Source organism: Nasonia vitripennis, chromosome 2 (genome assembly GCF_009193385.2).
Source record: "Nasonia vitripennis strain AsymCx chromosome 2, Nvit_psr_1.1, whole genome shotgun sequence".
In the NCBI taxonomy this organism is placed as follows: domain Eukaryota; kingdom Metazoa; phylum Arthropoda; class Insecta; order Hymenoptera; family Pteromalidae; genus Nasonia; species Nasonia vitripennis.
This window is the reverse complement of record NC_045758.1, coordinates 6440309-6461655: the sequence shown is the minus strand read 5'-3', so window position 1 is coordinate 6461655 and position 21347 is coordinate 6440309. Positions and strand designations below refer to the sequence as shown.

Genomic DNA, 21347 nt, shown 5'->3' with positions numbered 1-21347 from the left:
AATCGCGCGACGCCGATAAAGGGCGGTCATATAGCGGCGGTCTGTGCAGTACTTATTAGATAATGATCGCGTTGGTAATCGAGCTCATTCTCTATCTCTCGGCTCCCTCTTCTTCAACCTCCTGCAAAATGCTGTGTGTATTGTCTCACCAGACGCGATTACGTCGTACAGTTCGATCAGAAAATCCTGCTCCAATTCAGTTATCAACCCTATACCCAAATTTTACAAAGGTCAAAACAATCCGGAGCACGTTACAACCGCGTCCGAAAAAGCGTAATCGGGGCTAACCAAGAGAGATCGTTTTATCTCCGTATACACACATGCAGCGCCACAGCAGAAGCAGCAGAGCTCACACGAAGGGAGAGAGAGAGAGAGAGAGAGAGAGAGAGAGAAGCGACTCATGGCTTGTAGCTGCAGCCGTTTTACCGTTTGCTCGCTCCTTCTATTTACTGCAGTAAGCAGCAGCTAGCTCGCGCGAGATAAAGCGAGCGAGCGCGAGTAGAAGAGTCTCGCCAAGGGCCGTAAGCTGCTCCGCCGCCGCAGTCGCTGCTGTACCTACGGCTTGCGCAGCTTAAAATAAAACCCGAGAGATATGCCCGACACGAGGTCGACTCTCTGCTGCAGCACTCTTTGTTGTGCTGCAGCTCTGTTTCTAGGCTGCGACTAGGGGGGAGAGAGAGAGAGACGGATAACTGAGCTTGGGTGTGAATGTTTCCGCGGTTATCGGAGCAGGTTTAGGGATTAATTTTAATATATTGGGCTTTTCAATCGCTTGATTATAATTTCCTGTTTTTTCTTTCTGTTTCAGGTAAGTTTCAGTACCGATCGTTGCTAGAGTATCGTGAAATCGAGCCAATCGAAGGTATTTCTAAAACAAGAAAAGTAACTGCGATTATCAGAAAATGTTCGAAAAGAAAAAACCAGCGATGCAAACGGTTTCAAACTAAGACCTATATGGGCCGCATACACACACACACACACAGCGCAGCTCAGCCCCTCTCCCTCTGGCGAGCATTGCCCGACACTATATAGCGGCTCGACTGGAGTATACAGCCACACGAGCGAAGCGTAGTATATCCGAAGGGGACTGCTTTGGCTCGGTCGGCTAACTTCTTGCCTGGCGCCCCGGAGCCTCGGGTTCGAATCTCGCGCGGTTCGAAAATTTTCAACGCGCAATTGTTTATAAAAGTTTTTTTCGCGCGTTTAGACGAGACTAGAGTCATTTATCAGGCCACCTTCATGCCTGACAAATGCTAAAGTGTTCTCGAAGAGTAAGATATCACTCATTATGCGCCGGATCGGTTCCTGAATACCGCTTCCGGTCACACAGATGATATACATTCCTCAATTTTTTTTAACCCGTTATCCCGAATTAATTTCGGGGGAGGGGGGGGGGTGAAAGCGCGCGAATTGTTTTATTGCTCATTGTCGGCATCACTGATCCGCCCAATTAAAGCGAGTGACTGCGAGAAAAAAAAACCCGGAAATCGTGCGTATACACCTATTTGTGTGAGAGCGCGCGATAAGAGTATACGTTTATAACGTAATAAGTAAAACAAAGAAGAACAAATAAAGAATTCGGACAGGGCAGGCAATCGCTCGTCCCGATCTCACTGCACACAGCGAAAGCACACACGTACTCTCACTGGAAATAAAACGGTTTTTCAACTTTCCGCGGCGGCTTTCTGAAATCCTTTCTTCCAGTGAATCACACTGCGCTTGCTATAATATAGCTATACGTACTCCTCCTCTCATTCAAACCCTGTACACTGGATATTTCGTAAGCATTGTCTCCTCGTCTCACATACATAGAGCTGCAGCTCGTGTGTGTTTTTTTAGACGCACACTCTTTTCATGCATAAATCAGCGACTGTTTACGTCTTTTCTTTTGAGTCATCATGCGCTCACGGCTCGCTTCTTCTTCTTCTTCAGTCAATGCTTCTTTTCCCGATTGTTTATCTCTCGGCCTAGTAGCTTGCGCTGCGCGTTTGTTTCCTCTCCTCGCTTTTGTGCTGATAAACGATCGACTGTGTGTGTGTGCACTGAACAAAAATTGAAACTATCGATTGCGGAGAAGTGAGTCGAGTGCGCTCAAAAATCTCCGATGATTGTTTGGCAATATATGTCTCGATTATTGCTTCGAAGCGAGGAGAGACAGCGCTGAGATAAGTGCAGCACGTATATAGCCGGTAGCCGCTATCTCGACGCAATGCATTCAGCGAGACATAATAGTAATGAGTCACTTGACATTCGAGAGAAAATTTCAATCGGCTATAGACTATACTCGGCTGCTGTTGCTGTTGCGTGGGTGGCGCGAGATTTCCTTCCTATATACCAGTGTACGTGGGTGTAGCGCATCCTGGCAACGTATGCAAAGGCGCTTATACCCACCTCTCGCTCTCCCTCTCTATTATCATCTGGATCAAATTCCTGGTACACACACACACATCCGCGCGCGCGCGGTATTATCGTAAAAACTTTCTCCTCGAGTCAAAAAAAGGGATTCTTTCGTGTATCGTTAACACCTGCGGAATTTGCATATATACAGAACTGTGGCGGCGAGCTATTAATTAGATAGTATCGTTGGCGCGGGAACGGGTATGAGTCTCGTGTCTCCGAGACGTTTGTTGTCGATCCGAGGGAGAATAAATGAAACCGAGCGCTTAACGACTCGGGAAATTGAAATCTTTTCACCGCGTGTAAAGCCGTCAACTGCAGTAGCCGCAGTGCTCTGGTTATGTAAACAAACTTTTGTGCGTATCTCTCTCTCTCTCTCTCTCGTTTCTTCGCGAAAGAGAGAAGAAAAAATTTATACTCACTTGTATAACGGAAATCGTAAAGATCGGAGTAGGTGTTAATCGAGGGTAAACACGACTATTTTTGCAGCTCAAACACACTGCACACACGAGGGAAGGAGAGCATTAACCAGTGAAAAAAACAACATTAGCATAAATATCGCAGCGGGCTTGTCTGGCGTGGCACACACTTGTATCTAAATCGCGATCTGCGAAACGTATAGCAGTAGCAGCAGATGAAAATGACGCTGCAGAAAATGATAAGTGCATGGCTCTCGACGACCTGAACTTGCGCGAGTATTACGAGTCTCCTCGTGTTTTTTCTCGTCTGCGCGCGGCACATGCACACACGTCTCGCGGAAAGAAGACGAAGAAGAAGAGGAGAAAAAGACTTTATCCACGCTCGCGTGACGGGGGACTTTAAACGAAGCTGATGCTCATTGTTTCAAGCGGTTAACGGATCGTTTCGATCCAGGGGAGAGCTGCATTTCACCCAAGGTTTTTACGCCGCCGAGCAACAGGTGGACGGCTGTTGGCTTGTGCTGATGGATAAATAATTTTTGCCTCGTTTGGCTAACGAGTGAAAAATATAGAAGTAGCTTCTCGGGAGAAAGAGAGATCTGTATCTTATCTGGGCTGTACACGTATAGGTTCGAGGATCAATGCGGGCTTATTACGCCCGCATCGTCGTCAGCCCTAATAAACGTATAATAGGGTGAAATACCACTTGATTCTACTCATATGGCCGACTGATTTTTCCGAAAGCCCAAAATCGCGAGAGAGAGAGAGAGAGAGAGAAAAACACTCGCGAAGAAACATCGATAGACAGCTGCAAGGATCCTCGCGCGACTCAGCACTGCAGCGATACAAAAGCGGAGGCGTTTCGCCGGCGGTGAGGTGTGGGTAGAGCGCGACGTATGCGCGCGCGCAGAGTGGCCGGTCTGCAGAGACGCACAGCAGCAGCAGCAGCAGCGGTTCAGTAGTATCGGTCGTGTGCTTCGAGCCGGCGGTCCACTCTCTGGCGCTCGGTTCTTCGCGGAAAAATTCAAACGAGGAAGAGAACCGATTCATATTCCTTCGCGGAAAAGCATAGCGTGTATGTGTGTGCAACATCAGTGTGTGGTTCAGTGACTCGCGATAAGAAGCCGGCCTCAGCTCTCTCGCGTATAACAATAACCGTTTGGAGCAAAGTGGAGCGCCGAAAGTTCCGATCGTCCGCTAGAGATAAGTCCGCGGAGAGAGGACTCATCCCCTGGAGCAGTAGCAAAGCCGACAATAAGGAACAGCCTTATCTGCCGGCTCGGATCGAGCCTGCAATTTTCGAATCGATCTATCGCGAGATCGCGCGAGATTTTCCGCCGAGTCTTTGTGTCTCCCTTCGCTGTACACACGCACGGATGAAAACAAGTTTTATTATTATTCTTCGCCGCGATATCAGCACTGGCCTTTGAATCGTCGTCTGACATATCGCCCAGTGGAATGTAGTGCAATTTCAATAACACATCGCGCGTAGTCTCATTTTTTCTTCTCATTGACGATGTCGAAAGTGCGGAGTAATCTTCCATTCCGAGGCGGTATTTAACAGTGAGTCTCTGCGGAGGATCCAGTGTGGAGAGACAGCGTGGCACCAGCGCTGTGTGTGTTCTCTAAAGTCTCGCTGCGATTCTTCGCGATTGAGTGGAACGATCATGTCTGGGATTGACTAGCCGCAGACTGTAAGCACACGAGGCTGCGGGAGGCTCGGATAACTATATACATATAGGTAAAGATCGCAACCTCGACTATCTGTACATACACGCAAGGATAGCCCACGTGTCCTTCATTTTTCGTTAAAAATAGTCGCGCGATGTTTGCCAAGCGTATCGATGTATACGCGTTTAAAAGGAAAAAGTCCGTCCAAGGGGAAAAGAGAATATACTCCCGGGCATGTTTTTAATGGGCCACTGCGGCCCGACCGCAAGTCGACGAGGATGATTCGCTCGGAGCGTCGGCAGCTGGGTTTCACCTTTTATGCATCGCACAGCAGCGGGCGGCTCTCTCTCTCTCTCTCTCTCTCTCTCTCTCTCTCTCTCTCTCTCTCTGCTAGATATACATCGCTCGGCTTCGGATCTTTGTGCTATATACGCCTCTCTTTCATAGGCCTATGAATCTCTTTCGCCTTCGATACCCCACACATTTTTCTCTCTACGTCGCGCGGCATACCTTTTGTTCCGCCGCGCTGCTCTCTTCTTCCTGCAGCAAATATTTACTCGCTGCTCTCCTGGAAAATTTTCGATAATCGCGAAAAAAACGCCGCGCACAAAGGAATCACTCCCACGCACACGCGCGTGCGCGTAAACGTTTAATTAAAATTCCTTTCAGTCGCGCACACAGGCGAAATTAATTAAAAGCCGCGCGCTGCGAAATTTTCCGCGGGCAATTTTCCTCTCGGCGTCTCTCTGCCCCGCGGCATCGGAGCGCTCCTTTTTTTTTTATTCCGCGCCTCGGCCTTGTAACGCTTTTAATCGCTCTTCCTGCAATCGCTGCGCTGCAGCAGACGATGATGACATAATACGCGCGACCGATTTAAGCGCGATGCTTATCTCTTTGCGCGCGAATTTTGTAAAAGAAGAAGGAGGAGGAGAAGAAAAGCTCGTTATGATAGCCGCACTCTGTAACCTTATAGCTCGGAGCAATTAAGCCAACGCGTACATATAATGTATTCCTCGTTTTTATCCGCTCGAATTTCGCGTCACGGGTCAAGTTCGCGCGATTAATTAACATTTATCCTCTCTCTCTCTCTCTCTCTCTGTCACCCTGGCGCGCAAAAATATACGTACACCTCGTTATAATCGTCTCGCGAGTAAACAGCGATTTTTTAGCTTCGACGCGCTAAGAAGCCCGATAAACAGAGGCGTCGAGTCGCTGTTTGCTATGCTTTTTGTGCAAAGTCCTCGCTTATCGTCATGCTTTCCCGTATTATAAGTGTGTACCACGGGTGACGATTTTCACTCTCGGACATGGTACTCCGAAAAAAAAAAATCGTACGTACCTTTTCGCGCGCGCGCAATGTTTGCTCTCGGGAACTCGAGAAGGCACATCGCTGTGTACATTTCGAGACTCCGTCTTTTTTTGTGGGCTGGTTGACACTCGCGTTCTAAAATCTTACGGGAAGCGAGAGTGTAAACGTTTTCGGTGATATAATAAAATTTCGTGAAATTAATGGACACGACGGGTCCATGGGTGTGTGTGTGTGTATAGAAGCGCCGGCCTTGGTTCTATACGGTGTGCAGTCGCCGGGGCTCTCCTCTCGTATTAATCTTGTTTTGGCAAGCGATTCTCCGCGGGAGCGCGAGCCTGGAATAAATATAGATAGAACGAAAAATGCTGCCGTTGCAGGGATGCGAAAGTTTGCTCATAGCGGAGCGAAAGTTCGCCTTGTCGCGTTTGTCTCGATCTTGAAGTTTTCAAGTTCCCCAGTATACTTCGGAGTGACTTTTTGCAATTCTCGCTCCGTCGCAATTTATTTCGATTCTCGATTGAAAGAAAAAAAAAGTGAGAATGAAACTATATACGCGCTCGAGCAGAAACGCCAATGAATGAAGCGCATCAAGCTCGTTGTCCTCGTCATCATTAGCTCTCTGCCCCATGTGCGCTCTCTGCAGTAGTAAAGTGTCTCGACTGCGCGTTCCCAAGAGAGACCATCACTGCGCGCTTGTAATTCACGCGCGTGTACACACTGCTCTGCGGCTCCGAAGCGGGATAGCGTGAGCGAGAGAGAACCGGAAACGGATAAGTTGGCCGGCCAATGGACGTGTCGACCCCATCGCGTCCCTTCCGTTTGTCTCTCGCTTCTCTTTACTGCCGACGCCGACACTCTTTCGCGAAGCCTCGTGTGTACGCACGCACATCTGTGCAGCCCGACTGCTAATAAAACTTCTTCTTCTTTGACTTTTTGCACGTCTGCTGTGAGCCTCTTTCTAAAAAGCTTTGTCTCGCGCGTTTGTAAAACTGACCGTCGCTGTATATGAAACGCCGAGAATTAATGTGGAGTAGGTTGATCCAATACACTCGTCCTTCTTCTCGCAAAAATACTCGCGCGTGAGAGGATACGTCGATATTTAACGTCAATCGCCATAGAGACAAGTGGGTCAGCGGCGAGTGTCGTACTAATTTCAAAGACAGAGAAAAAAGAAATAGCTTTGTACACACGAGCTGCGCATTCTTTAAACGACCGCGAATCGATTACCGCAAGTTGGTGAGCGCATAACACTTACAAAGAGCTGGCAGCCGCCGTTGGAAAACCAGTCATCAGCGGAAGGTCGCCGGGACGTTTTTTTTTTTCCTTCTCTCAGTGCACCGTACACGTCGTCTCTCGAAAATTAAAGCTTCGTCTCGTTTAATCAGCCGGCTGAAACTTTCCAAATAAACACCGCGAGCTTATTATACCCGCTGATGGGATCCACACACTGCAGTGTGTGTAGTCCGTAATTCTTTAATTTTATAACATCGCGGTATGTAATAACCCTATCTCCGCTTTCTCTTTTGTCTCTCGAAATCAGCGCTTTTTTCGTACGGAATTCGCGATTACTCATTACGCGCCGTGTATCGTTCTCGCACACACTTATCGAAAGAATGCGGATAGACACAGCGCAGGTGCGACTACACATCGACTCGACAAAGCGAGCTCGACCGGTCCAGAAATTCCCTCGGCTCTATTTCGAGTCGATCAGCGAAAATTAAAAAAACCTACTCTGACGAGAGCTATCCGAAGCAGCCTTGAAACGCAGATACACGAAAATAAAAGGTACGCGGCATTCAGAGCGCGGCGCCGCATAGGGAAAGTGAAAAGTGCAATCCCGCTGCTCTCCCTTTCTGTCTCTATGTACTCGCGGCTGGCTGCAGTGGCTCGTTGCGGACAAAAGGAAAAGTGCCGCCGCTGCTGTCGTCGGATCGACGACGCGCTGTTTATCGGCTGCAATGATGCGAGAAACTAACATATAGACGCGCTAGCCCTGCTAGTGTGTGTGTGTGTATTTGGGTCGCGGCTGCATGTACTGCACCGCAAAACTGCGCGCGTGCGATGGAATAATTAAAATTATGCAAGTTTCGTGGGAGGAGGGGGGGGAAGAAGAGCGGCTTGCTTCAGTTTAATGAAGTTAAATTGCTCGGGAAAGAGAGAGAGAGAGAGAGAGTCTGCGAAGTTGAGAAACTTTGGCGGTACTTTTACCGAGAGGGTAGTATATAGCGTTGTACAGATGAATTAAATTCCTTGATTGATCGTCGCTCTCTACTCAGCCGGTCATTTTTCCAAGTGTCTTTTCACACGATCCTATATGGCTCTCGCGTATCGTCCAATCGATCTTCGGACTCCACCAAATCAATTGGTCTATCGAAGCCGTGCCAATAAACCGACTGCTAGACTATAAAGAGCTAGACGTTCGTACACACACTGTATACATATACGTATAGGGTCTCGCTCGATGCGCAACGAGACTGCAATTATGACCCGGCGACGACGAGCGCTGCGACTCTCGCCGCCGCGCGTTTTCCCACGACGACATACAATACACAACGCGTTATGTTCTCCGCGCGGTCTTTTTTTCGAAAAGAAGGTCGTTGACAACCGCGCTCGCTCTCTGCGAACATTACATTTTTCGCTGCTTCGATGTCAAACGAAAAAAAAAAGAAAAATTCAACGCTCCGAAGCTCTGGTTAGTTAGCCGCTGGCCGTCTGCAGCCCAGCGCGTCACGATAACAATGCCGGCCACGTTCTCTCTTCGTCATCCACGGCCAGCAGTACATATCGCGTCGGAGTCGACGGCGGCAGCTCTACGTGCCGCGAACACTCAATCTGCACTTTTCTTCCTCCGCACGTATCTCTCTCTCTCTCTCCCCGTGCGCGCACACGCCTATACATCCGTACATACATACACACCGTTCGGAATTACCTACATACTCGCACGCGCGCAGCTGCAGTTGAAAGACGAAATTCTTCGAGGAGACTCTTTTGTTTTTCCTGCTAACCGAGATTTTTCTTATTCTTCTGTGTGGCGACTCGAGAGTGCGTTTAATGTATGCGCATTTGATAATATAGCTTCTCAGTACTAGCAGCGTGTGTATACATGTGCTTGACAATGAGCTGCGGAGAACGAGCCTCGCGTTCGAGAGGAAGTGATTGTCAGACCATCGAGAGGGACGAGTAATTATTATAGCGGAGAGAGAGAGAGAGAGAAAGCGAGAGAGATTTTATCGAGGAGGAAAATCGAGGGGTTACGTTTTTCAATTTCGGAATGTACCCGCGTATACACTTTCTTCTCTCGATTGAAAAAAAAAAAAAAGAATCTTTCCGTATATTCCCTCACACGCATATATACGTTATCCAGCCTCGTCATATTCCGCGCGGTAAAAGTGAGTTTAACGCCGCGCAAGAAGGAGCCGCTGCCGCGTCAGCCTTGATCATGTGTATTTTTACGCGCGTACTTTCGCAAGTCGCCAATTTTCGATCAATCGAATTACATTACGCGGACCCGCCGCACACGTCGTCGCGCGTCGACGCTGTTACGCGACGAGGATCGAGCTCTGACGAGTATTGCGCAACACGGTGTGTGTATATATATGCCTATACATATCAGCGAATGCAAATTTTTACATTCGAAAGCATCGAGAGCGCAGCGGAGGAAGATGTGACATAATGCTCGAATCATCGGCGATTACGATGATAGTCGATCGATTATACACTGCGCGCAATTAGCCACTGGAATGTCACGGAGATCAAGTGCTCCGAGCAGTTTATTTTTCTAGGAAGTGTTTACTCTCTCAGGATTGAATGTATAGTACACGCGCACTGCATCGACGCTGAGGCGACCTTGATCCTCCCCCCCCCCTCCACACACGTATGCGAGAGCTGTGCTCTTTTTTGTCCTAGAAGCACACATCGTGCGGTTTTAAAAATCCCGCGTCCATCCAACCGCAGGCTATATACAGAGAGGGTGTATAGAGGCGTGTGGCAATTTCGTTGCACATACGCGTAATAACGCGTAGGATAGAGCCGCACGTGACTGCGTGATGCAGTTGCGCGCGACCTCGCCCTTTGTGCGTATAGAGAGAAACTCTCGATCGCCCAACGATGCAGCCCTTTTAAGGGTGTCACGCTGCCCTGGTTGTACGCTTAGGCAGGTGATAAAACGAATTTTCGCGCGCGCGTGCATAGGTATGTATCGAATTTTGACGGAAAAATCTCTCTGTGTGCATAGAGATTGATTACGGCGTGCGGAGCATATGAATTACGTAAAAAACGGGTTTGGGCAGGCGCGTATACGCGACTTTTATCGATTATCTCTCACCTTATAGTGCAACTTTCTAGACTAACAGTTTCGGAAAAAATATAATCAAAACACTACACTTCGTGACGATTATTATAACGGTTTAATTCGTGCTTATAACGCCTCTCTTTAACGCGTGTAACCGTTGTCGAAGTGAGTTACATGTGTGTGTGTGTGTGTATGTGTGTGTATGTATATATAGCTCTAGTTCTACATAGCGCAGCTTCAAACGAGCGCATTGCCCATTAAACTCGATTGCGTAAGACGCGTTCTTTTAATTCGCTCTCTTTCTCTCCTTCCGGATGTTCAGTGTCAATAGACAGACGCGCACAGGGTACAGTCCGCTCCGCAGCAGCAGCAGCTGACGCGCCCAGGAAAGATAATCTCGTCCGAGCGCATATAAAACGCGATGCAATTTTACATACTGTACATACGGTGTAATTAAACCGTCGCATATACATCGGCAGGTAAAGAAGCGGTTGTATATTATATTTCCGGAAATTCTACCGAGGCATCCCTTATCTCTTCCGGTTATACCATCAGCGGAAATCGTCGTGAATCAGAAGCTCCAGCAACGCGCGATATCCTCTCTCTCTCTCTCTCTCTTACTGAGTAGGCGGCTCTTTTGTCAATCGGAAAATCACGACGGGTGAATTTCGCTGCCGCTACTCCTTTGACACACGCCATACGTGCATCCAGTGGTTCGGGGGGCGGCTTGTCGCAATAAACGGAAACCGCTTTTATAAATAGAAACTTCCGTCAGTCGAGCGGCTCTGGCCATGCGTTACGAATTTACGATAGAGAGCAGAGTGTGTGGGAGACGTGCGTGTGTGCGCGCGCGCGCGCGCGGGTTACGTGTGTTGCTTTTCGCGCACCGGCTCTACGTATATAGGGATTCGATTGGGGTGAGGTTTTCTTTTTTTAATTTTCACCTGTGTGAATTATAATGGCAGATCGATAGGATCTCAGCTGGTGGGTGCATTGAAAAAGTGTCGATGCTGAATTGAATGATAGGTTGGCGTGGAGCTGATCCGCGATGGATATCTTTAATTAGATCCCGTTTTATAATTACAGGCAGTTCGTAGCAGAGCTTGCGCAAGCTTTCTCTTCGACGATTGTTTCAACTTTTCTCACGTACGCGTGTATACTCGTTGAAAAAGGTCTCACACACACACACACACACACATACGTGTATAATGTAATATCAATTAGGTCGTCGTCGTTGGTGCGATGGAGTTACGGCGAAAGCGAAAAACTCGGCTGCATACTACTGTGCGATTTGTGCGAGAGCGCGCTTGCATTATGACAGCCCGCGCGCTTACTCGTAAAAGGAGGCCTGAACAGGCGCCTATACTCGCGGAAAACCTGTTCGTCACTCGCGCGCATACGACCCACGCGACTCCTCGTTCGTGCCTACTTTTTTTCTTCAATTTATATACCTCCAGCAAGGCTCCTTTCTACGTTTCGCGCGTGGTTAAAAAACAATTTCTTAATCGAGAACAAATTCTGTCGCTCTTACAGATGAGCCCCGCTCGAGGTGCAGATCGTGGGACGACGTAGGCCCGGGGACAGCGACAACAGCTACGAGGATGGAGGCGGCGATAGCGGGTCAGCCACAGCAGGCCCAGTCGACGTCCGTGGCTCAGGGCCACCGACACCATCACGTCCATCATCCGTCCCTCGAGGCGACGAGATCCAACACGTCGAGCCAGTCGGCCAGGAGCGAGGACTCCTGGTGCTCGGCCAGCGATCATGACCTCTCCTCGGACGACGAGAGCGAGAAGAGCAATATCAGTATTAAGTGAGTTTGACTGCTATATATATTTTTAAATTTTATTTTGAGAATTAATTGCCAACTTATCCACGACAATTCCAGAAGCAACTACCAGCTGAGGAACACGCTGCACAAGGCCCGCACCTTCTGCGACAAGTGGCAGAAGGTGCGTCTCAGCGGAGGCTCCGGAGGTTCCAGCAACAGCGGCACGCCGGCCGAGACCCTCGCGGATGCCGCCTCGATCCACGGCGGCCAGAGCAGGCTCTCGCTCGCCAGGTTCTTCAGCATGCGACGCGGCTCCGCCCACCAGTACGACGTCGGCGACTCGTCCTCCGAAACCACCTCCCTCACGAGTCCCGTCAAGCAGGCCCAGATGCCCCAGCTCTGCGAGGTATGCCCGTATTACACGCATTCACTATAAGACTAAAAGATAGATCTTTTCTATTCCTCTCGATCGAACCAAACGACTAATCCATCGACCTCTCGATCACAGCTCGAGGAGGATAACGGCGCGATCATGCAGTACCAGTGCATGCCGCCGAACCGGTTGAGGGAACCGCCGCCCTCTCTGCCCCCGGCGCCGCCGAACCTCACGCCACAGCAGATCAAGCGCCGCTACATCATCGCCGACATCGTCCAGTCGGAGAACAACTACGTGGCGACCCTCCAGAGGCTCGTCAACGACTACAAGAAGAACCTGGAGGAGTCGTCGCCGCCCATACTGAGCCAGTCCAAAATAGCCACGCTCTTCCACAAGCTGCCCGAGATCCTGCAGTGCCACAATCTCTTTCGCGTCGCCCTCGGCGGCTGCGTCAAGAAGTGGGACAAGGAGGAGAAGCTCGGCGACATCTTCGTCGCGAGCTTCAGCAAAGCCATCGTCCTCGACATCTACAGCGGCTTCATTAACAATTTCTCCGTTGCGATGGAGCTCGCCAAGCAGGAGTCCAAACGCAAGACTGCCCTGGCCGACTTCTTCAAGATGAAGCAGATCAAGTCGCACGACAGGCTCTCGTTCTTCGGACTGATGGTCAAGCCCGTGCAGAGGTTTCCCCAGTTCATACTTTTTCTGCAAGTGAGTTCTCGTCGCTTTTTCTTCGGGCTAGTTGCCCCTTTTCGTGTCTATATCGATCTCGCTCTTTCAGGACTTACTCAAACACACGCCACACGGACACCACGACAGGATGTCGCTGCAGCTGGCGCTTACGCAACTCGAGAGCCTCGCCGAAATGCTCAACGAGAGGAAGAGGGAAGCCGAGCAGTTCCAGGCATTCAAGGAAATGTTACGCCACGTTTCGTGCAAACTGTCGCATCGACCACTTTCCTCCTCCTCGCGCTACCTCATCAGAGAGGACAACGTCACACAGCTGGAGTTCAATCAAAACGGAATGATCACCAAATCGAAGAGGCGAAGACTGCTGCTGCTGAACGACCTTGTCGTCTGCGTCTCGGTGGCGCCGAGGTCTGCCGAAGACTTTTCCAGCAGCGAGCGACTAACGTTAAAGTGGACCTACCCGGTGTCGGATATCGAGGTAACTATAGCGCACAACTTAGAGCCGAAGTGTGCGTATTACGCTCGCAGAAATTAATAATCTTGTTACGATTGCAGATACAGGACACGAGCACTTCTCCAACGCTTAGTCGACTGTTGACGGCAGGACTCAACAAAGGAGGCAGTTTGAAGTCCGACAGGAGCGGCGAAGGCGGCCAAGCGGGCGCCGACAGCCTTTGCGCAGAAATGAGTGATCTCATGCACGATTTCGAGGTCATGTCGAGGATCAGTGACCTGGCATCTCAACTCAAGGGATCTTACGAGGTAAGTTCACGCCAGCTTCATCTTTCTCATATCGCATCACTGTCACATTCGTACACGATGCTAATTCAATGCGCTTGCCCTCTAGGGAATGGCCCCGGAAGCGTTGAAACATATCGTACACAGTATCCAGGCGTCGATACAAGCGAAAGACGAGGAGATGGTCTGGGCGGATAGTTGCTGCTTACAGCTGATGACGAAGCAAGGCCAGATGTACACGTTTCAGACGGATAATCCACTTGTTAAGAAAGACTGGGTAACGGAGCTGAGACTCGCACAATTAGCACTAGACCCCAACAACTCGCCATCCTGGGAAGTACCCGAACAAGAACACAGACCGTCCACGAAAATGCCACTCTTCGTCACATCTCAGCCGGTTTATCACTCGCAACATCAATCTGAAGTAAGTTTCGCGCTGTTCGCAATATTCTTAAATTCGTTGCGTGTTCCATACTAAGGAATCTTGTCCCATGTCAACAGGTGCGTTGCGGCTGTTACTACGTCACGCAAAATCCACGACCTACGCGGCGACGAGGCAGGCACCAGAACTATTTGTGGATTTGCACGGACGATGGCGTGTCCACCCACGTCACAGTTTTTGGCCAGTCGACCACAGGTTCAGCTACCTCATTGAAACAGGCCACGTCGTTCGATCTCGTCGAGACTCGGGTCGCCGCCGTCGAGTTTGTCAAGGGTCTGAACAACGAGCAGTCCAGCTTGCTGAGTGATCTCGTTTGGATGGGTACCGACTCTCGCAAGATCATCATTTACAGGGCAGCCGAGCCCGAGAAACAGGAAGAGCTAGGCAGTTATCCAGTTTCGGGTCCTGTCATACAGATCAAGTACCATTACGATAACGTATTCGTGGCGCTTGGTACTGGATCGCTGCTCATGTTCAGAAGGCTTTACGATGGATCGTGGAATCTCAAAGAGCCATCTGTCATAACTTTAGGTAAGTCATGAGAAAATAAATTGTCTTATCGATTCGTGGAATACGTGCACCAACTAATAACAACGAACTTTCCAGGTTCCGATCCAGTCGCGTGCCTCATGCCCATCAACTCCTCGATCTACGCAGCTTGCGGTAAAAAGGTCTGGGTACTCAACGCCATGACGGGTGAAAACACCAAAAGCTTCAGCGCACAGCACGAGCACGTCGGAAACGTCAAACTCATGGCCCACTCGGGTGTAGGGCTTTGGGTCGCACTTAAAAACTCTAGTACGGTCTGTCTCTACCACACTGAAACGTTCAAACATCTACAAGATATCAACATTGCTTCGAACGTTCTTCGGATAACCAAATCTGGCGGCAGCAACAACAGCTCGGCTGGTGATAGTCTCAATAACAATCAAACGGCGGTTACGGTAACTGCGCTCATGGCTTGTAAGGGACTGCTGTGGGTTGGCACTAACGTCGGTATCAGCTTGACCATTCCGTTGCCGCGGCTTGAAGGTGTGCCGATCATCAGTGGCCGAGTCAACATTTCATATCATGCGCACTTTGGACCAATAACCTTTTTACTGGCCATCCAAAATAACAACAAGAGCAACGTGAGTTGCGCCAAAGAGGAAGAGCCAGAGGAAGAGCAGGTTCAATTGAGGATTAAAGATTCGGAGCACAATGGTCATGGTCCAAGGCAACGCAACGACAGAGCCAGCCTTGATGTCTCGAACTCGCCCAACGTTTCAGCGAATTTACTCAAATTCCAACAAATGGCCAGCAGTCCCGTGCTTTCGAGACGTAAACGCAAGGAAAATGAATATCGGGGCTCCAAGACACTACCTCGGGGATCAGGTAATTATTTGCATTTACACCTTGACTTGGCTATAATTGATTCATTTATTGGAAATTAACCACATTTCATTGTGTTTATCCACTTAGGTTGCGGCGGTAGCTATTTGTCAAGTTCTATGTCGAGTTCCCAGAGTTCAGGTGAGAACTGCGATGTCTACGGCCTCTACGACGAACTGATGAATCTCAATCATCTTGACTACGAGAACGAGAACGCTGCTGTCGTCGATCCGGTCTACGAAACGCTGAGGAGGAGCGACCCCGAACTCGCCATACCAAACAAAGTTAGCACGCTCGATCGTCGGCTCAAGATGAAGATTACAAGGCCTCGATCTCTGGATCTATCAAATTGGTCAGTTGACTCGCATGCCAGTTCGTTGTACACGTCTTCTGGTTCGGAGGAGAATCTCTCGCTTAAGGCCGGTAAACTGTCACGAAACAGCAGTACCGCTAGTAGAAATGGTCGCGTGGAGGCAGTGATGCTCGCGAACAATGCCAATAACACGTCTACGCCCATGCAGCAGAATAGGACTTTGAACAAGCAAACTATGAAAAAGCCACCGGCAAAGAAGCCTAACGGTCCCAACGCTGGAAAATCGGCGCAAATGGATCAGCCGAGGCGCACAGTGCTTACGCTAATGGGTGGTAGGGGTTACGTTAATTGGAGGCATGTAGGGTCGCAGAAGGAAGAAAAGAATCAAAAGTCGGGATACTCTTTCAAGGAACCGAACAGCAACGACGCACACATCGTTCTCTGGGAGATGAAGTTATGATACGGAATCAAAGTAGGCCTACTTTACTGGTACCAAAAAGAGGCATTATTTACTTTCCTAATGTTTTTAAGTGCTATAATAGTGTAAAAGGACCAAATAATTAACGCGCCCTCGGACTTGTACAATTATCAACTTGTTTATTTCCTGTTTTTTTTAAACAACATTCTTCGGATTAAAGGCTGGATACGTGTACTGTAATTTAATTATCAAAAGTACTTTTAAGTACTGGAAGTTATATAGTCATTGTTGATAAAAAAAGTGTAATGAAAAAGGAAAAAAACGTTATGCTCTATTATACATGTAGGTAATAAACATTTTTTCGATGATCTTTTGGTGATATGAGACGCTGCTGATAAATCAAATCAATATAATGTCATTGATATTGGTATTACAATTGGTGCTCAAATTTCATGAACTCCAAATACGCTTAATAGCAGATGTCTATCAACACAATTCAAGCGACTTCCTTAAACAAAAATTCTGACGGATATATACGTATATCAATGACGTTAATTATGATTTGTGGTATATGGTTGAGATGAATACTCAATCTTTTGAAGTTATATTTACAAATGAAGAATCTCTCTTCGAATATTTGTAAGAAATAATAAAAAGCACACTTTCAAAGTGTTATGATGCTGTTACTAATTGGCCATTTATACCGTAGTTGATTCAGCCATATTTACTGCATTCTATTCGAGAAGTACATTGAAACTATTCAAGTACTAGATTGTTCTTCCATTTTTTGTATACATACATTTATTAATGTAAACATCGTGATTCGAAGACAATATATTTTATTATCCATTATTTGCGAGCAAAACGTATGTAAGATTTGTCAAATCGGAAAACTTTTGTAAAAATTTATTCACGTAGAAATCTCTTTTTTTACCAATTAAACGTGTACAATTGATATTTTGTATTTTTAGTATATATAATTCGCGATTAGTGTAATTTTTTGTTTAAGAATTGTTTTTTAGACATTGAAGCTTCATGTTTGAGATCTCAAAATGCAATAATATACCCTAATGAAGTGTAATTTATTTATTTATTAAATATATTCGAATGTATTTAATTTATAAAAACCGAATTTCTTTTATTTTATTTTGTAATCAAAAGAACTGTACTATTTTGCATTTGCGCAATAAAATGTTTTGAGATCATTAGCATAATGCTTAAAACAATGTCTTGAAGCTTAATAAAATATTGTTATCGAAAAATATAGTAATGTTAAATAATTGGATATGTATACCAAAAAACTTTATATTTACAAAGACTGTATCACTTTTGTTAAAAAAACAAAATGTTGTGTATTTTGGCAGTAAAAGATATTTGTGCAATCCTAAAGCTCTTCTTTGATCTAATGTTGAACGTGGAAAGTCCATGAATTCAAAATTATATATTAAACGTCAAAGTTCATAGAAATACTCTGCAGAATATCATTTTCAAAGTTATTCTTCAAAAATATTGTCGATTTCTATATTGTCATAAATTTTACAATCATGACTTTCTCATATATTTTCCTGACATTAAACCAGTATTGTACAAATTAACTCTTGTTGTTTGGTATATAGTGTAGGAAAAACTGACGTTTTTAACAACAATGATGCAAGTGTATTCTTTTATTGTGATAAGTTTTATAAAAATTGTACATCAGTTACCCAGCGATGAGGTACAATTTAGAATTTAGTATGAAGTTAATTATAATATGGATATATTTGTAAATATTTCTTTGTAAACATCTACATTTACATACATCATTTCACAAACCGAGTTTATATTTGTAATTTCTTTATAAAATAATAGTTTCTGTTGTACACTTGTAGTCGAATATTTACAGGAAAAACAGTTTATGAATCTCATCTATACCTTTTGGTTTCAGTTCACATATGATTATTGAAATTTAGGAAATAAAAAATCTTGGTTGAGTGTCAACATCGATGTATAAGAAAAATCTCAAGATCCATTACTATCAATAAATTCAAATCTGTTATGACATTAATTCTGCACTTAATTTTTTTCACTTTAGTAAAATACGTAAACTAATATTGAAAAAATACTGCTCATAGCTACTGTTTTGTATAAAACTTTATATCTAAGTACGTTATACATGTAAATGACGACAAATAAAACTAAGTCAAAAAAATGCATTTTAAATCGTTTTTATTATTATGTACATAATTCAGGGATTTGTGAGACAAATAATGTTTGCATAACAACCTTTTTTACAATTACAAGACACTTTTATCCCACATAATATGAAATCTCCTAACTCCATGAGTACTCATGAGAACTAAAACCCTACGTAGATCCATCATTTAGACAAATCATGTAGTTAAAGCACATGTGTATAAATTTTAGTTCTAATTACAAGTATACACAAATAATATTAAAGAATACTGCAATCTGCAGTTGTTTGTATAAAAAATTTACAACTACCTTATCATTTTATACATACTAGAGTAATGATAAATAAAACAAAGCCAAAAATTATTTTATTTTAAATAAAGCTTTCTTATTTATATTCACAAGATTCACCACTTCACAAGTGTTTATTAGTCTCAGTCAATTCTGTTTGGTAATCAATGTTTACACTTTCTTTACAATTTGCACAACGTCTTCATCATTCAAAATATGATCTTTTCCCACTTTCTGTGGCATATGCTTCACAGACGAACCCCATACTAGAGCATACTTGAATTCTTTTGCAATGGTCCGATGCAGTTTGTTACAGAAATCTTCAACGCTTCTCTTTTCTGTGTTCAAAACAACTGGCGAATTATAATCGGGAAGTTGACCCTTAGGTTTAGTATAAATCCTAATGAGTTGCAAGTATTCCCACATTTTTTCCAATAAATCATCAAAGTTCCACTTATGATGTGCAGATATTGGTACGCAGTGAGGTATTTTATAAATAACATCAAGTTCTTCAATACTAATCTGATCAATCTTGTTTAACAGATAAATGCAAGGGATGTATATTCGATTTCCCTCTATAACATCGATGAGATCATCTGATGTAGCATCATATCGAAGCGTAATATCGGCATTGTGTATTTTGTATTCAGATAAAATAGTTCTCACGGTGTCTAGATCAAGTTCAGACTGAGTACATGTAGTTTGCAAATTTATTCCTCCCTTATCTTTTTTTCTAAAATTAATATTTGGTGGCTGTTTGTTCAGCCTTAAGCCAAATCCTTCCAATTCATGCTCTATCAACCTCTTGTGTCCAAGGGGTTTCAATACATCTAGAACGATGAAAATTAAACTACAAGTTCTAGCCACTGCTATTACTTGCCGTCCACGACCTTTACCATCCTTTGCTCCTTCGATAATACCTGGAAGATCCAATAGCTGAATCTTTGCTCCTTTATACTTAATACAGCCAGGAACTGTTGTAAGAGTGGTGAACTCATAGGCAGCAACTTCTGAATATACCCCAGCAAGTGTACTGAGCAGCGTGGATTTTCCTACGGATGGAAAACCCACAAATCCAATTCTAGCATCACCAGTCTTAGCAACTTCAAACCCTTGTTCACCGCTGCTACCTCCTCCTTTGGGAGTGATCAATTCTCGCCTTAACTTTGCAAGTTTTGCTTTTAATAAACCTAAATGGCCAGAGGTTTGTTTATTCTTTTGTGTCCTGGACATCTCAGCCTCGATGGCCGCTATCTTTTCTAGAATCGTACTCATTGTGGCAGATTTTTTGTCAACTTTTTAAGAGAAAAACTACTTAACTATACTTGACTTTTGAAACTTTTTAAACGTTTTGCAATCTTTAGAATCTAAGACATATCTGTACTATACGGAACAGTTAGGCCAATCATTTGAAGAAGGAAATTCACTGCAATGAAAAATGTAAAGGTTACTATTTTAAAGTTTTTTTATTTATATCAAAAATTTATACAATCGTAAAAACAACTTGTTCGGTATTCAATTTTTCACACGATTAACATTTACTTAGTATTCTATTATTAACGCTTCACAGTCTCACCTCTTTCCTCTGGTAGATTCCTGTAACATACAAAAAAACGAAGACCATTAAAATAATGCATGGTTATGAATAAATATAATAAACTTATTATTTTTAAACTTCAGTTGGTAGTGCATGTAATGAATAATCATTTGTACTCATTATTTCGGTTGAAGGTGTCATCATGTTAAAAATATTACACGTGTAATTCTCACGACAGTTTGCAAACTTTGACTATTATAATTATTGTAAGAATCAAAAAAATAATGTCACTAAACGTTACGTTAGTATTCTTTGAAGCAATGTATGAAAGAAAAGTTTGAAAATACTTTTCAAGCAAGCCGATGTATTCGGATTACAAAATCGATAATTCTATAACCTAAGTGCAGTATATCTTACCTTCCATCCAATTCCGAAGTACAGCCAGTTATCCTCTTAAAAAATTGAAATTTAATATAAAAAAGAATTTACATCGCGGTCAAAAATAGATAAAAGCAAAATTTAAACAATACGTTAAAACGAAAATCTAAATCGAGGATGAATGTTCGAGATCTTCGGGAGAGGTGCGTCCACCTCGGACGCTGGTGCCTGTAAAAATGAACGAACAAGATGCGAAGCTTCCCGAAGCTACGCTCAGATCACGAACTACGCACTATGTCTAGAGCTGAGAGTGAGAGACAACTTTTGGAACAGTCGGAACCATATTCGTTTTGCCGGTACGGCAGACAATTATTTTATCCTCCATACTAGCATTAAAATGTATTTATAATAATAGCTTACGTATGAAAATCCATAGTATGCATGTCGAATAATAAATTATTTATGAATTTTACATACATGCTTTTTAATTTGTATTGTTTTATAACATTTCTGGAAAAATTCTATGATTAATTTTAGTTTTTCAAATAAGCCGCCAAGGAGTGTAGTAAATCCGCTTTCGCTGGTAATTACTGCATCTCAAAAGTAATTATAATAAAATGTTCTTCTAAAATGTTTTAAACATTTAAAAATGCATTTATCTACAGAAATTATTATTAAATTGCCTAAATCACAGAGAACATGCTATTTATAATACATGAGACCCAAATCCCTCGATTGGTCGAGAAGCAAGTGTATCAGCTATATC

General features: G+C 44.9%; 2 protein-coding genes across 3 annotated transcripts in view; one reads left to right on the top strand and one right to left on the bottom strand.

Moving 5' to 3' along the window:
• Positions 1-17595, top strand: part of LOC100122699 (rho guanine nucleotide exchange factor 10-like protein) — a 46208-nt gene extending 28613 nt beyond the window's left edge. For both annotated transcript variants that reach the window (XM_031923635.2, XM_031923636.2), the window contains 9 exons: positions 11621-11900; positions 11976-12264; positions 12367-12945; positions 13016-13402; positions 13480-13686; positions 13772-14086; positions 14164-14635; positions 14711-15478; positions 15566-17595. In XM_031923635.2, coding sequence (XP_031779495.1) covers positions 11621-11900; positions 11976-12264; positions 12367-12945; positions 13016-13402; positions 13480-13686; positions 13772-14086; positions 14164-14635; positions 14711-15478; positions 15566-16248 — 3980 coding nt within the window. In that variant the 3' untranslated portion in view covers positions 16249-17595. The remainder of the gene's footprint in view (positions 1-11620; positions 11901-11975; positions 12265-12366; positions 12946-13015; positions 13403-13479; positions 13687-13771; positions 14087-14163; positions 14636-14710; positions 15479-15565) is intronic.
• Positions 17596-18394: 799 nt separating this feature from the next.
• On the bottom strand, positions 18395-20838 carry LOC100114563 (GTP-binding protein 128up). The gene is made up of 3 exons (XM_001607946.5): positions 20621-20838; positions 20243-20262; positions 18395-20092 (listed from the first exon to the last, which is right to left on the bottom strand). The coding sequence occupies exon 3, from the start codon at positions 19939-19941 to the stop codon at positions 18838-18840; it is 1104 nt and encodes a 367-aa protein (XP_001607996.1). The 5' UTR covers positions 19942-20092; positions 20243-20262; positions 20621-20838; the 3' UTR covers positions 18395-18837.
• Positions 20839-21347: the final 509 nt, after the last annotated feature.

Bases quoted from the DNA above. Each gene is read 5' to 3' on its own strand.
- LOC100114563 (XM_001607946.5), bottom strand. From the start codon at position 19,941: ATGAGTACGATTCTAGAAAAGATAGCGGCCATCGAGGCTGAGATGTCC.